General features: G+C 42.0%; 1 protein-coding gene across 3 annotated transcripts in view; it reads left to right on the forward strand.

Moving 5' to 3' along the window:
* Window positions 1-22,098, forward strand: part of CHADL (chondroadherin like) — a 45,578-nt gene that overhangs the window by 18,236 nt on the left and 5,244 nt on the right. For 2 of the 3 annotated variants that reach the window (XM_033935059.1, XM_033935058.1), the window contains exons 3-4: window positions 3,268-4,932; window positions 9,359-9,525. In XM_033935059.1, the coding sequence (XP_033790950.1) occupies window positions 3,268-4,932; window positions 9,359-9,525 (1,832 nt within the window). Of the gene's footprint in view, window positions 1-3,267; window positions 5,373-9,358; window positions 9,526-22,098 lie in introns of those variants that run through there. The other variant, XM_033935060.1, reaches the window with a different exon arrangement.

The raw sequence follows: 22,098 nt of genomic DNA on the forward strand, positions 1-22,098 counted from the left end.
GTTAATGGAAGTCGCTCGAAGGAAGGAAAGGTGAGTAGTGGAGTCCCTCAGGGTGCAGTGCTGGGGCCAATCCTGTTCAATATGTTTGTGAGTGACATTGCTGAAGGGATAGAAGGAAAAGTGTGCCTTTTTGCAGATGATACCAAGATTTGTAACAGAGTAGACACCGAAGAGGGAGTGGAAAAGATGAAAGAGGATCTGCAAAAGTTAGAGGAATGGTCTAATGTTTGGCAACTAAAATTCAATGCAAAGAAATGCAGAGTAATGCATTTGGGGATTAATAATAGGAAGGAACCGTATATGCTGGGAGGAGAGAAGCTGATATGCACGGACGGGGAGAGGGACCTTGGGGTGATAGTGTCCAAAGATCTAAAGGTGAAAAAACAGTGTGACAAGGCAGTGGCTGCTGCCAGAAGGATGCTGGGCTGTATAAAGAGAGGCGTAGTCAGTAGAAGGAAGAATGTGTTGATGCCCCTGTACAGGTCATTGGTAAGGCCCCACTTGGAATATTGTGTTCAATTTTGGAGACCGTATCTGGCGAAGGACGTAAGAAGACTTGAGGCGGTCCAGAGGAGGGCGACGAAAATGATAGGAGGCTTGCGCCAGAAGACGTATGAGGAGAGACTGGAAGCCCTGAATATGTATACCCTAGAGGAAAGGAGAGACAGGGGAGATATGATTCAGACGTTCAAATACTTGAAGGGTATTAACGTAGAACAAAATCTTTTTCAGAGAAAGGAAAATGGTAAAACCAGAGGACATAATTTGAGGTTAAGGGGTGGTAGATTCAAGAACAATGTTAGGAAATTCTACTTTACGGAGAGGGTGGTGGATGCCTGGAATGCGCTCCCGAGAGAGGTGGTGGAGAGTAAAACTGTGACTGAGTTCAAAGAAGCGTGGGATGAACACAAAGAGTCTAGAATCAAAAAATAAGATTAAATATTGAACTAAGGCCAGTACTGGGCAGACTTGAACGGTTTGTGTCTGTATATGGCCGTTTGGTGGAGGAGGGGCTGGGGAGGGCTTTAATGGCTGGGAGGGTATAGATGGGCTGGAGTAAGTCTTAACAGAGATTTCGGCAGTTGGAACCCAAGCACAGTACCGGGTAAAGCTTTGGATTCTTGCCCAGAAATAGCTAAGAAGAAAAAATTAAAAAAATTTAAATTGAATCAGGTTGGGTAGACTGGATGGACCATTCGGGTCTTTATCTGCCATCATCTACTATGTTACTATGTTACTATGTTGTTGTGCTGGTTGGTCAAGTTGAACTCTAGCTTCAAGGCCCAACCTTCATGGATGCCTACCTTCACTCACTCTTACCTGGATTACATAGTATAGTCATTCACATTCAGTCTCAACATCCAGATTAATATAGTTTACTAAGCCTAAAGTAGATGATAGGGGAAATTCATCACCTTTCCTGTCCCCGCGGATAACCGCGGTAAACCATCTTCATGTCATTCTTTAAGGAGAGAGGGAAGAATCAGAGTATGAATGGCCACAACCACTGACCCGCAAGCTTTGCTTTGAAGAATGCTGGTGTAGAAGGACTGATGATGAAATAGACACTAAAAAATGACATGGGATTATTTCCCGCAGGGAAGGGAATGGTGATGAATTTTGTCACCGTGTCATTCTCTAGCCTATATGTAAGGTCTGATTAAGATTAGGTATTTGAGCATAAGGATTGATAATAGATGAAACAGGATTTTATAAAGCCTCAGGTTTTATTGGCAGAGCTGAAGCTCAAACCACCACCTCCACATCATTGGCTAAAAAATTTCCATAGATTGACAACTGGTGAGATCGTGAGCACAACACTGTCACTGTGAAGATTCAAGCAAGGTCATATTAACCCTGAAGAAACGGCTTAGTGCTGTGAAACGCTGCCATTTTAACAGACTGCTTTAAACACAGTGGTTTCAGTTGCAAAATATCTCAGTTCTCAATTATTTTAAACCTCAGCGACGAGTTGTCACTCTATGGAAGTTTTTTTAGCCAATGATGTGGAGGTGGTGGTTTGAACTTGAGCTTTGCCAATAAAACCTGAGGCTTTTTCTTCCATTTGAGCAGACTCTCAGCTACCTTTAAGTGGAGTTTTTGGCACTACTTTATTTATATTTCCCCCACTTCACTTTTTGCAATATTGTTGTTCCATCTTACACTCATCTATTCCATACAGCTATGGTATTCAAAAATAAAGGTGGTGTTACATTTTAATCCTTTATTTTGCATTGTTGCTCATAAACACCACATGTTTTCTATGGCTCTTATGGAAAATGTGCCCAGGGTCAGAAGGAGCAGTGTGCCGAGGTGGCAGCCTTAACCACTGCACCAGCGTCCAGGAAACTGCAGCACTACTGATGTAGCACATTTTCAGAGACCAAAATATTTATGTGGCCCTTGGAAAATTAAAATACTCCTGCTCTCTTTGTAGTGAATTTCATGGAAGTAAATTAGCAGAACTAACCCTCACATTCTTAATTTGGTGGTAATTCATTGCTTAGAACAGGGGTCCCCACAGTCCCTACTTGAGGGCCGAATCCAGTCGGGTTTTCTGGATTTCCCCAATGAATATGCATGAGATCTATGTGCATGCACTGCTTTCAATGCACATTCATTGGGGAAATCCTGAAAACCTGACTGAATTTGGCCCTCAAGGAGAGACTTTGGGGACCCCTGGTTTAGAAAGAAAAAGGGAAACTCAAATCCTGATTTTATTATGGCTCAGACGCAGGGAAATATATATTTGCTGACAAAATATTTTCTTCTACTTATCTCAACATCATAAAATCACAAAAGATCATAGGGGTAGTTGCAAAGATGTTATACACTTTTCATTAAATGAAAAAACATTCTTATGAAGAGCCCATTTTAAAAACTCTGAGGTATTTAAAAGAAACCCCCCAGCTCATTAAAAAAAACAAAACTCTTGTTCTTAATCAAATCTACTGAAACTCTGCAAGCCTTCTATTACAAAATTCAAGAAAGTATTACCTTTTTTGGCAAGGATATAACCAAGCACTTGAAACAAAAAGCAGAATATATTAGATAACACAGGGGTTGATGATTTGTTTACCTTTACGAATGTATTATAGAACTATATATTTGATTATAGCTGTTGTATGCATAATTCCAACCAAGGGGGAAGAGGATTTGTCCAACTGCAAGCTTTTTAGTATTTTGAAATGATTTTTTCAAATGTTTGTAATAAAAATGAAGTTACAAATTACATATGATAAAAAATAAATATTTTATGTCTTTCAGCTTACTAATAAATTAGATATCCATGACAACAATATCGAAATGATTCCAGGAGGTGCCTTCCGTCCTATCCCTTATCTCACTCATCTGAACATGCAGAAATGCAAGATTGAAAGCATTGAGGAAGGTGCTTTCAGGGGTTTGGGACGTCTTGTGTACCTCAACCTGGCCTTCAACAACATTGCATTTATCTACCAAGAGTCTTTTGATGGATTGTCCTTTCTCCAGCAGCTTGTTCTGGAGAAGAATCGCCTAGAAGAAATCAAGCCTGGAGCCTTTAGTCAATTGGGCTTCCTCAATTTATTGAATCTGGGTGATAATTTCTTGGTCTATCTTCCCGACATGATCTTTCAAGGACTACAGCAAGTCAAATGGATTTGTTTGTCCAATAACACATTAAACATTGTGGCAGACCAGGCTTTCGTTGGCCTGCCAACACTTAAAAGGCTAAGCCTTGATCATAATGAGCTCCAATACTTGCCAACCGAAGCTCTTTCCAAGTTGTCTGGTGTCATCCGATTGGATCTAGGTTGGAATCCTTTGACTTTTATAGGTGAGGAAGCAGTCCAAATGGATTCTTTGAAACAGCTTTTCTTAAACGATATGGCTCTTCAGGATGTTTCTCACAAAGCTTTTGAAAAGAGCCCCAGTTTGTCTCTCATCGACTTTCAGAATAACCAGTTGAAAGTGATGCAGCCATTGACTGGACTGAAACAGATAAAAATGGTCAACCTGACTGGTAATCCAATCCACTGCAATTGCTACATGCGCCCTTTTAAGGAATGGGCAGACAAGTCCAGAATTCAGGCTAATATTGTCTGTTCAAGTCCAATTTCATTCCGAGGGGAGCACCTTGAGTCATTAAGAGCCATAGATCTGAAGTGTGCTAGCAATATTCTGGAGGTGGAAGAGGATCATGTGCCTGCCCCTACAATGTCAACTGAAGAATCTACACCTTGCCCTCAAAACTGTTTCTGCAGGCCTGATCTGTTACATGTAAGCTGTGAAAACCAAGGCCATCACAAAATCCCCAAAGGCTTCTCGGCCAACACCCACCTTCTGGATTTGCGCTGGAATAAGTTTCACACAGTTCCCAAAAACTCCTTTTCCGATATGAAGAACCTGGTCTCTCTCCATCTACAGAACTGCCACATTACTAAGCTTCAGCCAGGAGCCTTTCTCGGCATGAGGAAAATGATTTATCTTTATCTCTCCAACAATAAGATTTCCGCCATTAATAGTGCTGCATTTGAGGGTATCCCACAGCTCACGTACCTCTACCTGGATCACAATCGATTCCCAAAGGTTCCCAAAGAAGCTTTCAAACTTTTACCCAATCTCTTTGCTCTCCATTTGCAGTATAACTCCATCAGTTTCCTTTCTGATGACAACATGTCTGGAGCAGAGAAGCTGCACTGGCTTTATTTGACAGGAAATAACATTAAATATGTGGCTCCCTTAGCACTGTGTGGTATAGAAGGGCTAGAGAAACTCCACCTAGATGAGAACCTTCTCTCTGAAATACCTACAAGTTCTTTGCTAAACCTGCCCATGCTTGAGGAGTTAAAACTGTCAAAAAACCCTATCAAATATATTGGAAATGGAACCTTCCTGCCACTTGCAAGTTCTCTACAGCATCTGTACCTTGATAACCTGGGTCTGGAAAAGGTAAATCTCAGGAGGCAATGGCTATAGTTACTTTAGCAGCAAAAACTGTGAATTCAGGTATTGTTAATGCTGCTTAATTGCTGAGCAGCAAATCTGGTGTCAGTTCCTAGTTCAGCTTAACATGACATAACATTCTGCTTATATACACTGTGAAACTCTGTGCGGTTTACAAAAGAGAAAGTTGTTACTGTAACCCCTAAGGGGCTAAAAATATATGAATCCTGGGGCTCATGGGGAAAATTAAAATAAGAGATTTGAAAGTTTTTGCTGTGGCTTTCTAGCTTCGCATTTGCAGGTTTTAAAAGAATGTCCTCTGCTGTTCGGCTTCTGGCAGAGATCAGCTGATGCTGTTGCAATAGCAAGATTCTAGAGCTGACAGCTGAAGCTGGTTGGGAGGGGAATAGAGAATGACACGGGGAAAAATTCTGTCCCCGGACCACCATCCTCTTCTCCGCCCCATCCCCGTCTCTGCCGTCCCCTTCACCACCCCGTCACCATCCCCGCTCTCCCTTTCACCGCCCCGTCCCCGTCTTCAGTGTCTTCTCCTCTCCATCCCCCCACCCCCAGCACCCTTCATGCGGTCCAGCAGCTCCCTCCCTCTTACCTTCTCTTGTGGCGAAACTGGCAATTTGTATAAGGCTATGCGCTGTATTACAGCCGAAGCCTTGAAGTTGCGTCGGGTTGCCTGCTAGAAAAGTCTCCTCCGATGCAACCGGAAACAGGAAGTTGCGTCAGAGGAGATTTTTCCAACAGGCAACGCGACGCAACTTCAAGGCTCCGGCTGTAATACAGCTCATAGCCTTATAGAAATTGCCAGTTTCAACAAGAAAAGGTAAGGGAAGAGGAGGGTGGAAGGGAGATGCATGGCCGGCGGGAGAGAGGGAACTGCCGGATCCAATGCTCATTCACCGTGTGTGCTAACCATTCACCGTTCCACGGGGCGGTGAATGGCCTTGTCCCCGATCTCACGGTGACCTTTTTTTTTTTTGGTCACCGTTATGGCGGGCTAGCCGCGGGTAACAACCACCGTGTCATTCTCTAGAGGGGAACTTTGAAAGAGGCAGCTGTGTGCTGGAAACTGCCTTTGTCACTGTGGTAGTTTGTTGGTAAAATTTTAAAGACTAAGGCCCTCTTTTACTAAGGTGCGCTAACTGATTACAGTGCGCTAAACACTAACGCGTGCATGTTAGTCTATGGACGGGTTAGCGTTTAGCACGCGCTAATCGGTTAGCGCACCTTAGTAAAAGAGGGGGTGAGAGTTTGTTTAGGTAACTACATAGAGCCCACGGAATGTATTTGGCTTTTTGTGTGTGACTGTGATTAGAACTGATATTTTGACAGTCCTGCTGAGAGAACTGGACTGCTCATACTGTGTAGTATAATGTGTTTGCTTTAACTATTAGAGAAATTCTAGTAACTTTAAAATTCTAGTTCTTTAACAACTTTAAATAACTACTTTATTTATTTATTTTAAATCTTTATTCATTTCAAATCTTAAATCAAGTACAATATTGACATTTATCAATTGAGCTTTCAAATACACTTGAAATCCTATAATTGATCATCATAATATAAAATATTACCCCCCTCCCTTATTTATTTATGAAAATGATTTGTTTCAATTATAATCAAAAATACCCCCGCCCCTCCCCCCTTGATGTCTTAAAATTTTTATACAGGGGAGAATATTTTTAATCTTTACAATATTCTATTAATGGCCTCCACACATCTTGAAATTTGTTATAATTTCCTTTTTGGACAGCTAGTATCCTTTCCATTTTATATATATGGCACACAGAGTTCCACCAAGATAACTATTTTATATTGTGCTCACCATCATTGTGCTGTGGTGATCGTTACACAGCGTCTATTATGAGTTTTATATGTGTGCTCTCTTGATGTAAACCAGGGGTGTCCAACCTGCGGCCCGAGGGCCCATGCGGCCCCATGTAGTATTTTGTGCGGCCCTGGTCGAGGACGATGCAGTGTTTTCCTCTGCTGCCCCTGGGTGTTTACCATTATGCCGGCTCCCTTCTGTCTTGCTGCAGCGTTTGCGCGGCCCCTTGAAACATTTTTTTCAGCCAATGCGGCCCAGAGAAGCCAAAAGGTTGGACACCCCTGATGTAAACTGAGTTGTGTTAAACACTTTAAAGGTAGCCAAAGGTGGTTTATTCCTTTTATTATAAAAGAATCCTTGATATTCATATCAATAAGCGTGAAAAGCTTTTAAAATTTGGAGTTACTAAATTGATTGGTGATATCGGAATGTGACTGTCTTATGGCTTACTGATGAGAACTGAGATTGAATTTTAAGTATTTGGGGGATGTCTTAACTGCTTGAGTGTTTAAATAATTTTGCATTTGCTAAGGGTGGGTTCAGTTTAGGGTTCCCTAATTATTTGTTTATTTTTAATTAGTTAGGGTCAGTAGAACAGCTATATTGAAAAGATATATACTCTTCAGTATTTTCTTTAGGAAGATATAGGGTTATTTTTGTTTGTTTTAATGATTTATTAAAAATAGGTCAGTAGGCATCAGTGAAGAACTACAATCAAGCAGGTACCCTACTCATCGCAAGACAGAAGAAGAGAGAAAAAAAGAAAAAAACATCAACAGAAAGAATCACTCTTAATGGTCCCATTTTCACATTGAGCTCAGTGCTAAAATATAAAAGTGTTAACTTATTTGAAATGATCTGTTGTGACTAAAGGTGACTAATATTTCTGACAATTCAGGATTTACTGTACAGAAATATAGAACACAAGTTTAAAATTGTTATTGTACTATTTCTTAAAATTTTGTGATTATTTTGATTACCAACACATTTGAATTTTACTTAAGAAAATATTATACTTAACTATTTTCCTTAAATCCTTATTAATTTCCTCCTGCTGTTTTAGAAACTGCAGGATGAGGTTAATTTGTTTTCCACCCCTGTTTAGGGTTTTACAGGGCAACTCTACAACTTTTGTAATTGCCTTGAAGTCACTTAAAACTGTCCTGGGGTTAGGGTACATCACAATTTAGGGATCCTTTTACTAAGCTACGATAGCATTTTTAGCGCGCACAGAATTTTAGCGTGTGCTAAACCTGCGCTACACGGTTAGAACTAATGCCAGCTCAATGCTGGCATTGGCGTCTAGCGTACGCTGTAATTCTGCGCACGCTAAAACCGCTATCGCAGCTTAGTAAAAGGAGCCCTTAGTTTCCGATATACTTGATGAACCGATATGTTTTCAAATGTCTCCTGAAATCTAAATAAGTGCCGGATATTGTGGAAGTCAAATAACTCTCACCCTAGTGAAGAAGGATCAGTCAGTTACTGTTCATAGAGTGGAAAACAAAGTTTTTTGGAAATCTTTCTATACTTTTTCTTTTTAGAACTTCTTGTTTGCCTCTAATGATCATACTTGTTTCTAGCATTCTCCCCCACCAAAGCCTACAGGCCTCTTAGTGCCCAGACTCTGATATGGCCTGTCTTTACCAAATGAGGGAAAAGTATTGGGTTTCTTCTTTTCTTTTTAATTGATATTTAGAAATTATAACTAGAGAATGACACGGGGAAAAAATCTGTCCCCGGTTACTGCCCCGTCATCGGACCACCATCCCTGTCATTGCCCCATCTCTGAACCCGCTGTCCCTTTCACCGCCCCATCGCCGCAGCATCCACCCTTCCCTCTTGCTACTTCACTGCCCTTCAGCGGCCCTAGAATCTCCTACCCTCCCCCTTACCTGCGCGGCCCCTTCCCTCTCTCCCTACCTCCGGCAAAATCTATCTCCCTCCCTCCCCCTCCCCCTTAACCTTTGCGGTGATTTAGAAAATAAACTGATGCCAGCGAAGCCTGCCTGTGCCGCCCTGCAGTCGCGTGTGTGTGGGCGGAAGCTTCTCCTCTGACGCAACCTTAACTGCAGGGACAAAGCGGTGGATGGCCTTGTCCCCGTGCCTACAGTAAGCACATTCCCCCCCACACACACACACTGTTTTAGTGGGTTACCTGCGGCTACTCCTTATTGAGAGTACTATACTTTACAGTTTCATTTTCAAAGGAAGAAGAAATACAGGTGTACTCAGGCCTGTGCTCTACCTACTTTGTCACTACTAATGAGAGGAGATGGTGAGCTGGTACCAATTTTTGTACCCCTCCATATTTGGGCCATCTCTTTCACAGCTCCTGGTACAGCACTGAGTGCACTTAATTCTGGGGTTACCATATGGCTCCAGAAAAAAGGAGGACGGATTGAGACATCTGGGTTTTACTTCCATTGATAGGAATGAAAATAAAACCTAGATGTCTCAATCCGTCCTCCTTTTTCTGGAGGCATATGGTAACCCTATGCCTAATCCTGCATTTTGATACTGTCCTCTCTTTCTTCATCCATTCTTTTTTTTTTCCTCTCTCTCTGACCTTTTTCCTATTTCATTTAGATTGCCGCTGGTGCCTTCGCTGGGATTGGGCCTGGGATTAGAAGACTGTATCTGGAGAATAACAAACTGCCAAACCTGCCCAGTATGAACAATTTCACCAGGCTCGAGGTCATCAACTTGGACAATAATCCCTTTGTATGCAACTGCCAGCTACTCCCCCTCCGCAGGTAAGTGGGCAGCTGATTTGGTAGACACTCCCATTTCCAATGCCTGCTGCATGATCAGTCCAGGATATGATTCTGTGAGATTTCAAAGGCTGAGCATTGTTAGGAGAATTGGTTCATAGTGGAAGAGGTAATATCACCAATGAGTTTACATGGATTATTATTACATTTGAGTTAAGACTAAACCAATAACCTGGCATAGAAAGCCAAGAGGCAGATAATGAGAAACAGGAAGAGCCTATTCTCATTTACTACTATTTATCATTTCTAGAGCGCTGAAAGGCGTATGCAGTGCTATACATTTAATATTTAATAGAAGGTACTAGAACTACCTTCAACAGAATGCTGAAGTAAAGTACAGTGACAAGACTGAAAGAATAAGCTCCCATCACTGTGAAGGACAAGATGGTGAGTTAGAGCTGTCAGTTCCTCTAGTTCAGTGGTTCCCAACCCTGTCCTGGGGGACCACCAGCCAGTCGGGTTTTCAGGATATCCCTAATAAATATGCATTAACCTAAAGCCTAAGCTTGAGGGTTTTTTCAGTTAATTAAATAACTGCCTATTGGATAACTCAAATTCTTAAAACTAGCTATTAAATATTTAATACAAACAAGTGTTATCTGAATCAATTCAATTTTTATAGTGAAATCAATTTTTATTGAACAGAGAAAGAAACACAGCAAAGAAGGAACAGGTTGTGCAGAAAATGTACAACAACTCCCTCAACTCCCCCACTCCCAACCCCCTCCCCATCCCACCCCCCATCCAAAACCAGTCCCAGAAATAGGAAACAACACTATGCAAGACCAATAACAGGCAAAAGCTCAATCCTGCACCACTGCAGAGGCCCGGACAGCATAGGCCAAAATACCGTGCAAACAGAGCCCTGTACTTTGATGAGCCCTGAAAAGAAAATCAAGGCCTCTCCCCCCCCCCCAAAGCCCCCAAAAGAGAGAGAACCCCCCCCCCAAAAAAAAAAAACAAAAAAAAACCCCCAGCACCAAGAACGAAGAACAAACAACCAAAAGTAAAGAGCAGAAACCACAAGAAGAACAGAGGAGATCCATAGCCAGGGTGAATCAATTCAATTTTAATCTTTTCAATTTTAATCTTATCTCCCAGAGTTCATTTCATTACAGTACTTTTACAACTTACCAATACTTAGTTTATTAATAAATATCAGAATAATTTAATCACTCACACTCACTTCCCAACTTTCACACACATACTACAGTCATTGTGATTACTTTTATCTAAAACTGGATCTTGGTTAGTTCATGAGTTCATTAGTCCATGATCATCTAGTCAGAGAGGCTTCAAACTGAGAGTTGCACAACAGTCTAGCACAGGGGTGTTCAACCCGCGGCCCCAAGAAGTATTTTGTGTGGCCCCGCTCACTCTCGAGGGTGATGCGATGTTTTCTGTCTTGCTGGCGCCCTCCTCCAGCTTCCTGCATTGTTCGCTGAAATCCGCGGGCAGCGGATCCTATGTGCTTCTTGCGGCTGACCCAGAAGTGTTCCTCTGACGTCACAACGTCAGAGGGAACACTTCCAGATCAGCTACAGGAAGCGCATGGAAGCCGCTGCCGCGGCTTTCAGCAAACGCTGCAGGAAGATGGAGGAGGGTGCCGGCAAGACAGAAAACACCGCATCACCGAGGCACCCGGCAAGACGGTAAATACATTCGAGCATTGTTGGGGGTGCTGCCTGGGGGGGTGGAGGACACACAGGACTGGTTGGCCCGTTTGGCCTTCACGGCTGCCTGGATAGTGATAACCCTTCATTGGAAGAGCTCAATGGTGCCTACCCTGCTTTACTAATTCGGCGCTGGCAGCAATTTGAGGAGGTATGGGGTTGATTTCTCGCAGTGGAGGGAATGGATTTTGCTAGAACTGAGGGGTGATGGGGGAGGGGGCGGTGATTGGATTCCTGGGTGGTTGGGCTGTGGCTTAGATATAGGGAGTTGGGGGCTCCACTTGGTCTTTTAGGTGGTTGGGGAAGGTAAAGGGGAGGGGAGTCATTGAGCTGTCTCTCAGGGGGTGGGGGTGGGGAAGGGGGGTTTTGTTTTGTTCTCTTAAAAATGTTCAAGAGTTCTTGTGCTTGGTGGGACATTGTTGTTTGGTTGTTACTTTTCAGGAGATTGGGATCCTTGTGTTTTTCTTGTTTCCTATTTGTGTTTTTCCTATTTGTGTTTAAATAAAGAATGATGAAAAAAAAAAAAAATCAACGGACTAAGGAACTGGGAGTTACAGACACCAGCAGCAGTAGCCCTTCAGGAGAAGGCAGAGAGGGCTGGGGGCAGTAGTGAAGGAGACAGAATGAAGGGAAAGATAGAGGGGAGCATAAGCCATAAGATGGAAGAATGGAGGGAGTGAAGGAAAGAGAGGCAGAAGTGAGGGAGATAATAGAAAGGGAGAATTGGGTGTCTGAGAGAGGGAAAGAGATGGTGCAATTGGGGAGAGAGAAGGGGAAAAACATACTGAGCCGAGGAAGCCTCATGGACTTTTTATTAAGTACAGAGGGGGAGGGTATTAAAAGAAGTGCTAGATTGGATGTGGGGAGAGAGCTTATAGGGCCAGACACAGATGACAGAGAGATTATGGCCAAAAACAGGATAGAGAGATGGTGGGCAATAGTCTGAAGGGAGAAAAGTTGGACCTGGGGTGGTGTGGAGGAAGAGGGAAAGAGATACTTGAAGGGAGAACTGTTGGGGAGAGAAAGGGAGAAATGGTGGACCTGGGGGAAGGCAGGCAGGGGGAGAGATGGGATGGGGAAGTTGGAAAGAGAAAGGGAGAGAAGTTGGATTTGGGGATGGAAAGGAGGGAGGGAGAAATATTAGGCCTGTGGATGGAAGGCAGAGAGATAGAGAGATGCAGCATCTCTCTTTTTTTCCCCTCCATTTCATTGTTCAGCATCAAGGTGGGGGAGGAAAGAAGAAAACCAGGAAAGAGAGGAGCAAAATGTTGGACCATGGGGATAAAGGAGCAGAGATGGACCCATAGGACGGCAGGAGGGAAGAGAGCTGGGATAAGATGCTAGGAGATGGAAAGAAAAGGACAAGGAATTAGAGCCTGACCAGAGGAGAGATAGAGGGGGATTCTTAAAGTGGTGAGCCATGTGGATGAGGTCAAAATGGAGAAGACAAGATGAGTGAGAGCAGCGAATACAGTGGTAGAAATGTGGTAATGGGAAGTAGATAGAAGGGAACAGGAGACTGGGAAAGGAGTGAGATGGGAAATGGGAGAGCTAGGGACTGAGAGAAGATGGAGAATTGAGAGGTAGCTGAACATTTAAAAAGAAGAAGGGTGAGAAAGGAAGGCAAGATTTGAGTGGACAGAGGCAAAAAAGAAAAAAAAAGTTAAGAAAGCTGAAAAGGAAAAATCAATACATTGGAGACAGGCATAGGAAGGAAATGGAATGAGAGAAAAGGAGAAAAAAAATGGACAGCAGACACTGGAAAGAAAATTAGTTGAAGATAGAGAAAAAACAGAAAGAGAAACTGGGACCAAGATGATGGAATAACAAAAATATCCAGTCAACAAGGTTGAAAAAATGGTTTTATTTTGAATTTATTAACTAGAATATGTTAGCTTTGGGATATGCGCATCACAATTATTTTTGTATTCAGTAGCTTAGTCATATACAGCTGATTTGGGGGAGGGACAAGCCCAAAATTAGTGGATGGGCACCAAAGTTTCTCCCTGCCTGAGTACAATTTATAAATACTTGAGCTAGTGGGGATTCCCAAGCCCTGCCAACTGAAGACATTTTCCTCCAGTCTGGCAACTCAAAATCTCCAAGCTTTGCAACCAATGGCAACATCCTCAAGCTGCCTCTGCTGTCATGCATGCATGAAAGCCAAAGGGGGGGGAGGCAGGGAGGAGGGAAGGCAGCCGCTCTGCAATATTGCTGCCAGCTGCAGAACTTGGGAAGTTGGAGGGGGAGGAGGTGGCTGTCAGTTGGTGAGGCTTGGGGGATCCCTACTAGCTACAACAGGGGAGATGTTCATTTTGAGGGAGCCTAAGCTCAAAGTGGGAGGCCCAAAAAAGCAGTAATATTTACCCTGATTAAACGATCCTCCATGTGCGCTCCTGACAGCTGATTCAGCACCCCCGCTCTTATGAGGCTCACACCTGAAGAGGCTCACCATAGCTGTATTAGAAGTGAATGGGAAAACCAGGAGCACGCATCCACGCATCCTTGCTCATCAGAATGGGGATGCGGAAGCCTGTGGCTGCTCCCACTGTCAGCGGTGCACGTGGATGATCACTCAGCCAGGGTAAGTATTACTGCTTTTTTGGGTTCCTTTCCACAGTGTCCCTTTAATGAAGGTTTATTATTAGATACATACATCTTCTATATTTGTGATTGCAAATTTGAGACCTGCTCAACCGTTTTTTTTTGCTCATCAGCTAATGTTAGTGTTTGTGCGACCCCAGAAAATATTTTTTCGGCCAATGCGGCCCAGGGAAGCCAAAAGGTTGGACACCCCTGGTCTAGCACATGAAAATCACAGTTTCTTAAACACAACCGGCAGGCCCCTCTGTCCTCATGATGGTCCTGTTCTTCAATTCATAAAGCATTCAGCTCAACACAAGACTGTGGGCTCCTTTTACTAAGCTGCGCTAGTGTTTTTAGTGCATGCTGCCGATTAGCGCGCACTAACCCCCGCGCTATGCGTAAAAACTAACGCTCAATGGTGGCGTTAGCTTCTAGTGCGCGTGGCAATTTAGCACACGCTAAAATCGCTAACGCAGCTTAGTAAAAGGAGCCCTGTGTTTTGCCACCTGGCGTCTTCAGGAGCTGTGTTTGCAAGGCTCAACAACATCACAACTTCACCAGTAAACTAAGCATGACTCGAGCAGGGACCCAGGGTTCGACACAAGCCGGGATCAGCTGACAAGCAGGAAACACACCGTCTACCAGGAAATCAAACTAGAGCAGTGGTTCCCAGCCCTGTCCTGAGGGACCACCAGCCAGTCGGGTTTTCAGGATATCCCTAATGAATATGCATGCGAGAGATTTGCCATATAATGGAAGTGACAGGTATGCAAATCTCTCTCATTCATTAGGGACATCCTGAAAACCCGACTGGCTGGTGGTCCCCTAGGACGGGGCTGGGAACCACTGTTCTAGTTCAAAGCTTTCCATATTGCAGATTAGGACACCAAATGGGGGTCCCAAAACCTGCTTTTGGAGTCATGACATAAAAAGATTGGGAAGCACTGCTGTAGCTAGTGCCTCACCTCTAAAGCCAGCCCTGCATAGTGAAGAGTAAGGCCTAAAGCAGTATCTCTCAAACTATGTGCCACAGCACAGGGGTGTGCCTCGAAGGCATTCCGGGTGTGCCACAAGACATTCCAGAATTTTCCTTCCCCACCCCCCTCCCCCTTTTATTAAGCCACGTTAAGACTTTTTATCGCAATTGATTGATCGTATAATTGGAAAAACTGGAGTAGATTAAATTATAATTTCTGGTGGAATTCCTTATGTCATATTTATAAAATGGAAAGATTTATTGCAATACAGCGAGGATGTTTTAGGAAATTTCAAGATGTGTGGGAGACATTAACAAAATATTGTACTGATTAGATGACATTTTTTCCCTTAAATATACAGGTTCAATTATGAGGGGGGTAATTTTATGATTACATATTATACAAGGTATTGATTATATAATAGGAAGGGGTGGGAAGGGTGGGAGATAAGAATATATCATTTGTACTATTGATAATTATTAAGTGATATACTTATTGTTAATCTGTTTTAACATATTGACACACTTATTGCAAGTTTGAAAATGAATAAAGATTTTTTTAAAAAAAAGACTTTTTATCACTGGCTGCAGCAGTATTAGCTCCGATTATCATCGGAATTCTATTAGCTTCAGAGCTAATACCACCACAGCGGGTGATAAAAAAAGCCTAACGCGGCTTCGTAAAAGGAGCTCTTTATTTTAAAAATTCCCTTCATAAGTATACACTAAAATAGATGACTTGTACAGTACCTCAACTATGCAAGAGTCTGTTAATGTTATGAGCATCTGTGTAAGGATACAACCGCCTAGACAAGCACCATTCTTGAACATGATTGGTCCTTGAAAACTAATGGCAAGTAATTTTAGTTTTATTTTTATATGCAGTAATTATCCTAACTTGAGCAACAAGGCACTCAAGGCTTTGTTACCATTTGGATCTTCTTATCTTTGCGAACTTGAATTTTCAGCTCTGACAGAAATGAAAGAAACGACTGCAGATGGTGGTTGATGAAATGCATGTTTGCTCATTTTGAGTTCATTTGCACTCAAAAACAAGCACCTCCATCGCATTGATTAGCAATTTTATGGGACCAGATAACCTACACCCAGAATGCTCAGGGAGTTAAGGGAAGTCCTGGCTGAACCATTATATGTTCTTTTCAATCTTTCCCTAAGCACAGGAAGGGTCCCCTTGGACTGGCAAACCGCCAACATAATCCCACTCCACAAAAAGGGCTGCAGGACAGAGACAGCAAACTACAGACCAGTGAGTCTCACGTCTATAGTGTGTAAACTCATGGAAACACTGATCAAACAGAATATTGACACAATCCTAGACAAAAAAAACTGCGTGATCCACACCAACACGGGTTCACCCAGGGAAGATCCTGCCAATCTAATCTGATTAGCTTTTTTGACTGGGTTACTAGACAACTGGACGCCGGAGAGTCACTGGACGTGGTATATTTGGACTTCAGTAAAGCATTTGATAGCGTCCCTCATCGAAGATTACTGAACAAGCTGAAATCGATAGGATTAGGAGACACTCTAACTACATGGGTTGGGGATTGGCTGAGCGGTAGACTTCAGAAGGTGGTGGTGAACGGTACCCCATCCGAAGTATCGGATGTGATCATTGGAGTGCCGCAGGGCTCGGTCCTGGGCCCGATTCTATTCAACTTATTCATAAGAGATATGACGCAGGGACTTAGAGGAAGGGTATCACTGTTCACCGACGCCGCCAAACTTTGCAACATAGTAGGCAGAAGCTTATTACCTGATAATATGACACACGACCTACTGCTTCTGGAACAATGGTCGACTACTTGGCAGCTAGGCTTCAATGCTAAAAAATGCAAGATAATGCACCTGGGTAAGAGAAACCCGCGTAGAACTTATATACTAAATGGTGAGACCTTGGTTAGGACCACGGCGGAACGCGATCTAGGAGTGATCATTAGCAAGGACATGAAGGTTGCCAATCAAGTGGAGAAGGCTACCTCCAGGGCAAGACAAATGATGGGATGTATCCGCAGAAGTTTCGTCAGCAGGAGACCTGAAGTTATGATGCTGTTGTACAGAGCCATGGTGAGGCCTCACTTAGAGTACTGTGTTCAGTTTTGGAGACCACACTAAACATAGAAACATAGAACATAGAAAGATGACGGCAGAAAAGGGCTATAGCCCATCAAGTCTGCCCACTCTACTGTCCCACCCTGTTAAGTCAGAGTGCTGCTCAACCCACGTAGAGATCCCACGTGGATATCCCATTTATTCTTAAAGTCAAGCATGCTAGTGGCCTTGATCACCTGCACCGGTAGTTTGTTCCAGTGATCCACCACCCTTTCTGTAAAGAAATACTTCCTGGTGTCACCACCAAATCTCCCTCCTCTGAGTTTGAGCGGGTGCCCCCTTGTGACTGAAGGTCCCTTAGGAAAGAATATGTCGTTTTCCACCTCAACACGACCTGTGACGTACTTAAATGTCTCAATCATGTCACCCCTCTCCCTGCGCTCCTCTAGAGAGTAGAGCTGCAACTTGCCCAGTCTTTCCTCGTTTGAGAGACCCCTGAGTCCGGAGACCATCCTAGTGGCCATTCGCTGGACTGACTCAGCTCGAAGTACATCTTTACGGTAATGTGGCCTCCAGAACTGCACACAGTATTCCAGATGAGGTCTCACCATGGCTCTGTACAGTGGCATTATGACATCAGGTCTACGGCTGACGAAGCTTCTATTGATACATCCCATCATCCGCCTTGCCTTGGATGAGGCCTTCTCTACTTGTTTGGCAGCCTTCATGTCTGCACTGATGAATACTCCCAAGTCCCGTTCTTCTGAGGTCGTAGCTAGTGTTTCTCCATTCAAGGTGTATGTTCTGCATGGATTTCTGCTGCCGAGATGCATCACCTTACACTTCTTTGCGTTGAAGCCCAGCTGCCATGTCGAGGACCAGTTTTCCAACTTGATCAGATCCTGCGCCATACCATCCGTGAGATTGCTTTCACCCACTATATTACACAGTTTGGCGTCATCGGCAAACAGCGCTACTTTTCCCTGAAGCCCTCGGGTCAAGTCCCTTATGAATATGTTAAAAAGGGATGGTCCCAGGACTGAGCCCTGCGGTACTCCGCTAGTCACCTCCGATGTCTTAGAGAGGGTGCCATTGACCATCACCCTCTGAAGTCTTCCACTCAGCCAATCATTGACCCATGCCGTTAGTTTCTCACCTAACCCCAACGATTTCATCTTGTTTAATAGTCTACGGTGTGGGATGCTGTCAAACGCTTTACTGAAATCCAAGTACACTATGGCCAGAGACTCTCCCAAGTCTAGCTTTCCTGTCACCCAGTCAAAGAAGCTGATAAGATTGAATTGGCATGACCTGCCCTTAGTGAATCCATGTTGACAGGGATCCCTCAGATTCATAAGGGACTTGACCGAAAGGACGTGCTGAGGATCGAGTCGGTACAGCGAACGGCCACCAGGATGGTCTTGGGGCTCAAGGATCTCACGTATGAAGAAAGACTAAAGAAATTGCGGCTTTACTCACTTGAGGAAAGAAGAGAACGGGGAGATATGATTGAAACGTATAAGTACATCAGGGGACGCATCGAGTCAGAAGATGATATCTTCTGGCTCATGGGACCCTCGACCACCAGAGGGCATCTGCTGAAAGTCAGGGGAGGGAAGTTTCATGGCGACTCCAGGAAGTACTTCTTCACCGAGAGAGTGGTGGATCATTGGAACAGACTCCCACTCCATGTGATAAAGGCCAGCAGCGTGACGGATTTTAAGAGAAAATGGGATACTCACGTGGGATCTTTAAGGGAGTAAACTCAGGGGGGAGGGATACTTGGAATGTGCAGACTTGGTGGGCTATAGCCCTTTTCTGCCGCTTTTTTCTATGTTTCTATGTTTCTAGTTTCACTGTTGTTAAAATTACCCATACATAGCTTAAAGAACTTTAAATAAATAATTCTCAAATTTAATTTTTTGTTGGTTTTGTAATTTTATAATTTAAATTATAATGTGCCAAGCAAAACATTTGCTCCATTTAGTGTGCCAGAGCTAAAAAGGTTTGAGAGACACTGGCCTAAAGGAAACCATGATTTGGTATCAGGACTATCAAGAGTGATTTTGCAGGGGGGTACAGCTGTGGTAACCTTCCTTCTAATTTCTACACCTGCTCTTTCTTGAACAAAGGTGTATTCTTGCCACTATCTGATATCACTCAGTCTCATTATGTCTCCTTTTTAATATTAATCTTATTTTCCTGCTTCTAAGCCTCATTACCCTCTGCCCAAATGACTGACCTCTACAACTTCAAGTTCCTTCACAAGATAAGGCTGAAGTGGAAGTCTCCTCTAGGCCTGTCAAGGCCACTCTTCCACCAGCAGGAGTCACTTCTGTACTGGAAGTCACTTCCCTTCCCACTTGGAGTCCAGTACATACAGTAATCCTCTCAGCTGGTGTCAGCAGATGACGGCAGATTATCAGGATCAGGCTGTTCCAGTCCTGGGGTTTGACACATTGCATACATCAATTTGTAGCTCTGATTTTCTAGGAAAATTAAGGGGAATAAAAACTATAATTCCATATATGCAATGCAGCAAATCCAAAACTGGCTTAATTTGTCGATCTATGTTCCCTTTACTCGGCGCGTGCAAGTGATAACTCATAAATTTTATGTGGTGGTCACTCACAAAAATACCAACCTGACTTTCAAACAAAATGAAACTATAAAAATGAATTAAACTAGATCAGTTACCATATACAGTCATGTGAACAAATTAGGACACCCCATGAAATATTCAATTCTTTCTTAAGAAATGTTCACATATCGATATCAAACTTTCCTCAGACCGATGTCAAGAGACTGGTAGATGGCTACAAGAAGCGTCTCACTGCAGCTCACTGTTAGCCCTTATACCAGACCTAATTCTACACGACAAACAATTTCCTATAGGAATTTTAAGGAACTCTCATATGATACAATACAATCTACGTTTAAACTAGATTTTTCAAAATCAACTACTACCTCAATAGATGATTTAACCAACTTATGGAATATAGCCATTCAAACTACATTAAATAAACTTGTTCCAATACAAAATAAGGTCATTTCTGCTCGTAAAGTTAGTAACCTGTGGTTCACCGCAGATCTTTTACTCCTTAAAAAACAATTAAGATCTCTGGAACGGAGATGGAGGAAGGATAATTCCCAGAAAAATCTTTCGACATACAGGGATCATATGAAATTATATAAAACAAAAATTAATCAAACCAAAATGAAATACTATTCTGAAAAGATTTTCAAAGCTAAAAACTCTTCAATTCTCTATAACATTCTTAACAAAATAACATCGCATAAAAAAATACAAAATGATTCTAGTGGCACAGTCCCTACAGCCCAGGAAATCGCTGACTATTTCACTGAGAAAATTATTAATATTAGGAAGTCATTTATAAATCTTCCACTTATAAGTGATTCTGAACAGGCTAATTCAGATATGTTATCCTCCAAGTGTTCGAAATTCAAAATGCCTAGTTTAAATGAGATAGAAATTGTTCTAAAAACTCTGAATATCAGAAGTTCAAAAGCTGACCTAATACCACCATTACTTCTTAAACAATATTTTAAAATCTTTGGACCTATGATTCATATATTAGTTACAGAGAGTTTAAATCAACATACAGTTCCCCTAAATTGGAAAAAATCATATATCCATCCAATTATTAAGGATAAAAATGTAGGTCAAGACGAACTCTCTAATTATAGACCAATATCTAATATTCCATTCTTGGCTAAATTAACAGAAAAAATTGTTTTCAACCAGATCTCTGAGTTTATAGAACAAACTAATGTGTTACATCCGAATCAAACCGGTTTTAGAAAACACCATAACACGGAACACTCTCTTCTCGGAATGACAACTTCAATTCAATATTTCTTAGATCACCATCAATCGGTGCTGTTAATTTCTCTTGATCTGTCAGCAGCGTTTGATACAATTGATCACCAATTACTCCTTGCTAGACTTCAATCTATTGGGGTTACAGATGAAGTTCTAGCTTGGTTCACATCTTACTTTAGTGAGCGTACATCAATAGTTAATTTCAATAATTCTTCATCCCTTCCATCTCAAATTTCTCATGGGGTTCCACAAGGATCTATTCTTTCACCCTTACTTTTCAATATTTTTCTAGCACCACTGATGACATTATGCCAATCTGTAGGATTTCATGTTTTTGCCTATGCCGATGATATACAATTATTACACCCCCTAAATAATAATAATATAATTGAAATTTCGTCTATTAATGAGAAACTAGATCATGTACATCATTGGCTAGACAAAAACAGATTGGCTCTCAATATCAAAAAAACCAATGTTATGTTATTTCCCTGGAAAGAGAATTTTTCTCTTGTTCATCCGATTTCAATTCATAATGTTCCCCTACAATTAGTTAAAAATATAAAAATTTTAGGGGTAATTTTTGATAATAAACTTAATTTCCATGATCATATCAGTAACATTGTGAAAATCACTTTTTATAGACTACGTAAAATTCGTTCCATCTCGAAATTTCTTTGTGCTAAATCACTCACTATACTGATTCACTCTTTGGTGATGTCTAAACTTGATTACTGCAACTCTTTATTCAAAGGAATTGCACAATATGAAATAAAACGATTACAAATTATACAGAATACGGCAATAAAATTAATAAATAATTCTAAGAAATTTGATCATGTAACACCACTTCTCAAAGAGGCGCATTGGCTTCCTGTTAATTACAGAATCACTTATAAGTTATGCATAATTATCTTTAAAACTTTGATCAACAAGTCCCCTGCTTTTTTATATAGGTCACTTATTCCATATTCTGCAAAGAGAATTTTACGATCTAGCGAACAAAATCTGCTATCGATTCCATCATTAAAAATTATTAATACGAGGAGACAATTTATTTTTTCTTGTACGGCACCGCAAACATGGAACGCCCTCCCTATTACTTTACGGGAGGAGAAAGACCTTGGAAAATTTAAAACTGAGCTAAAAACTTTCCTTTTTAAAGATGCCTTTTCAACATAATTTTATGCTTTATGAATTATATTTTATTTGGTTAGACCTGTTTTAACTATATCCCTTTTGTATTTTCCCTCAATGTTTCTTCTTTACTTTAAAAATTGCATTTCATCCCTCCATTCCTTATGTTTAACAATGTTAAATTTAGAGTATTTTAGCTATTATTTAAAATTGTATGTACTGTAATGTATTACATTGTTATTGTTTTTCGTTTTTTAAATTGTAAA

This window comes from Geotrypetes seraphini, chromosome 2, assembly GCF_902459505.1.
Source record: "Geotrypetes seraphini chromosome 2, aGeoSer1.1, whole genome shotgun sequence".
Taxonomy (NCBI): domain Eukaryota; kingdom Metazoa; phylum Chordata; class Amphibia; order Gymnophiona; family Dermophiidae; genus Geotrypetes; species Geotrypetes seraphini.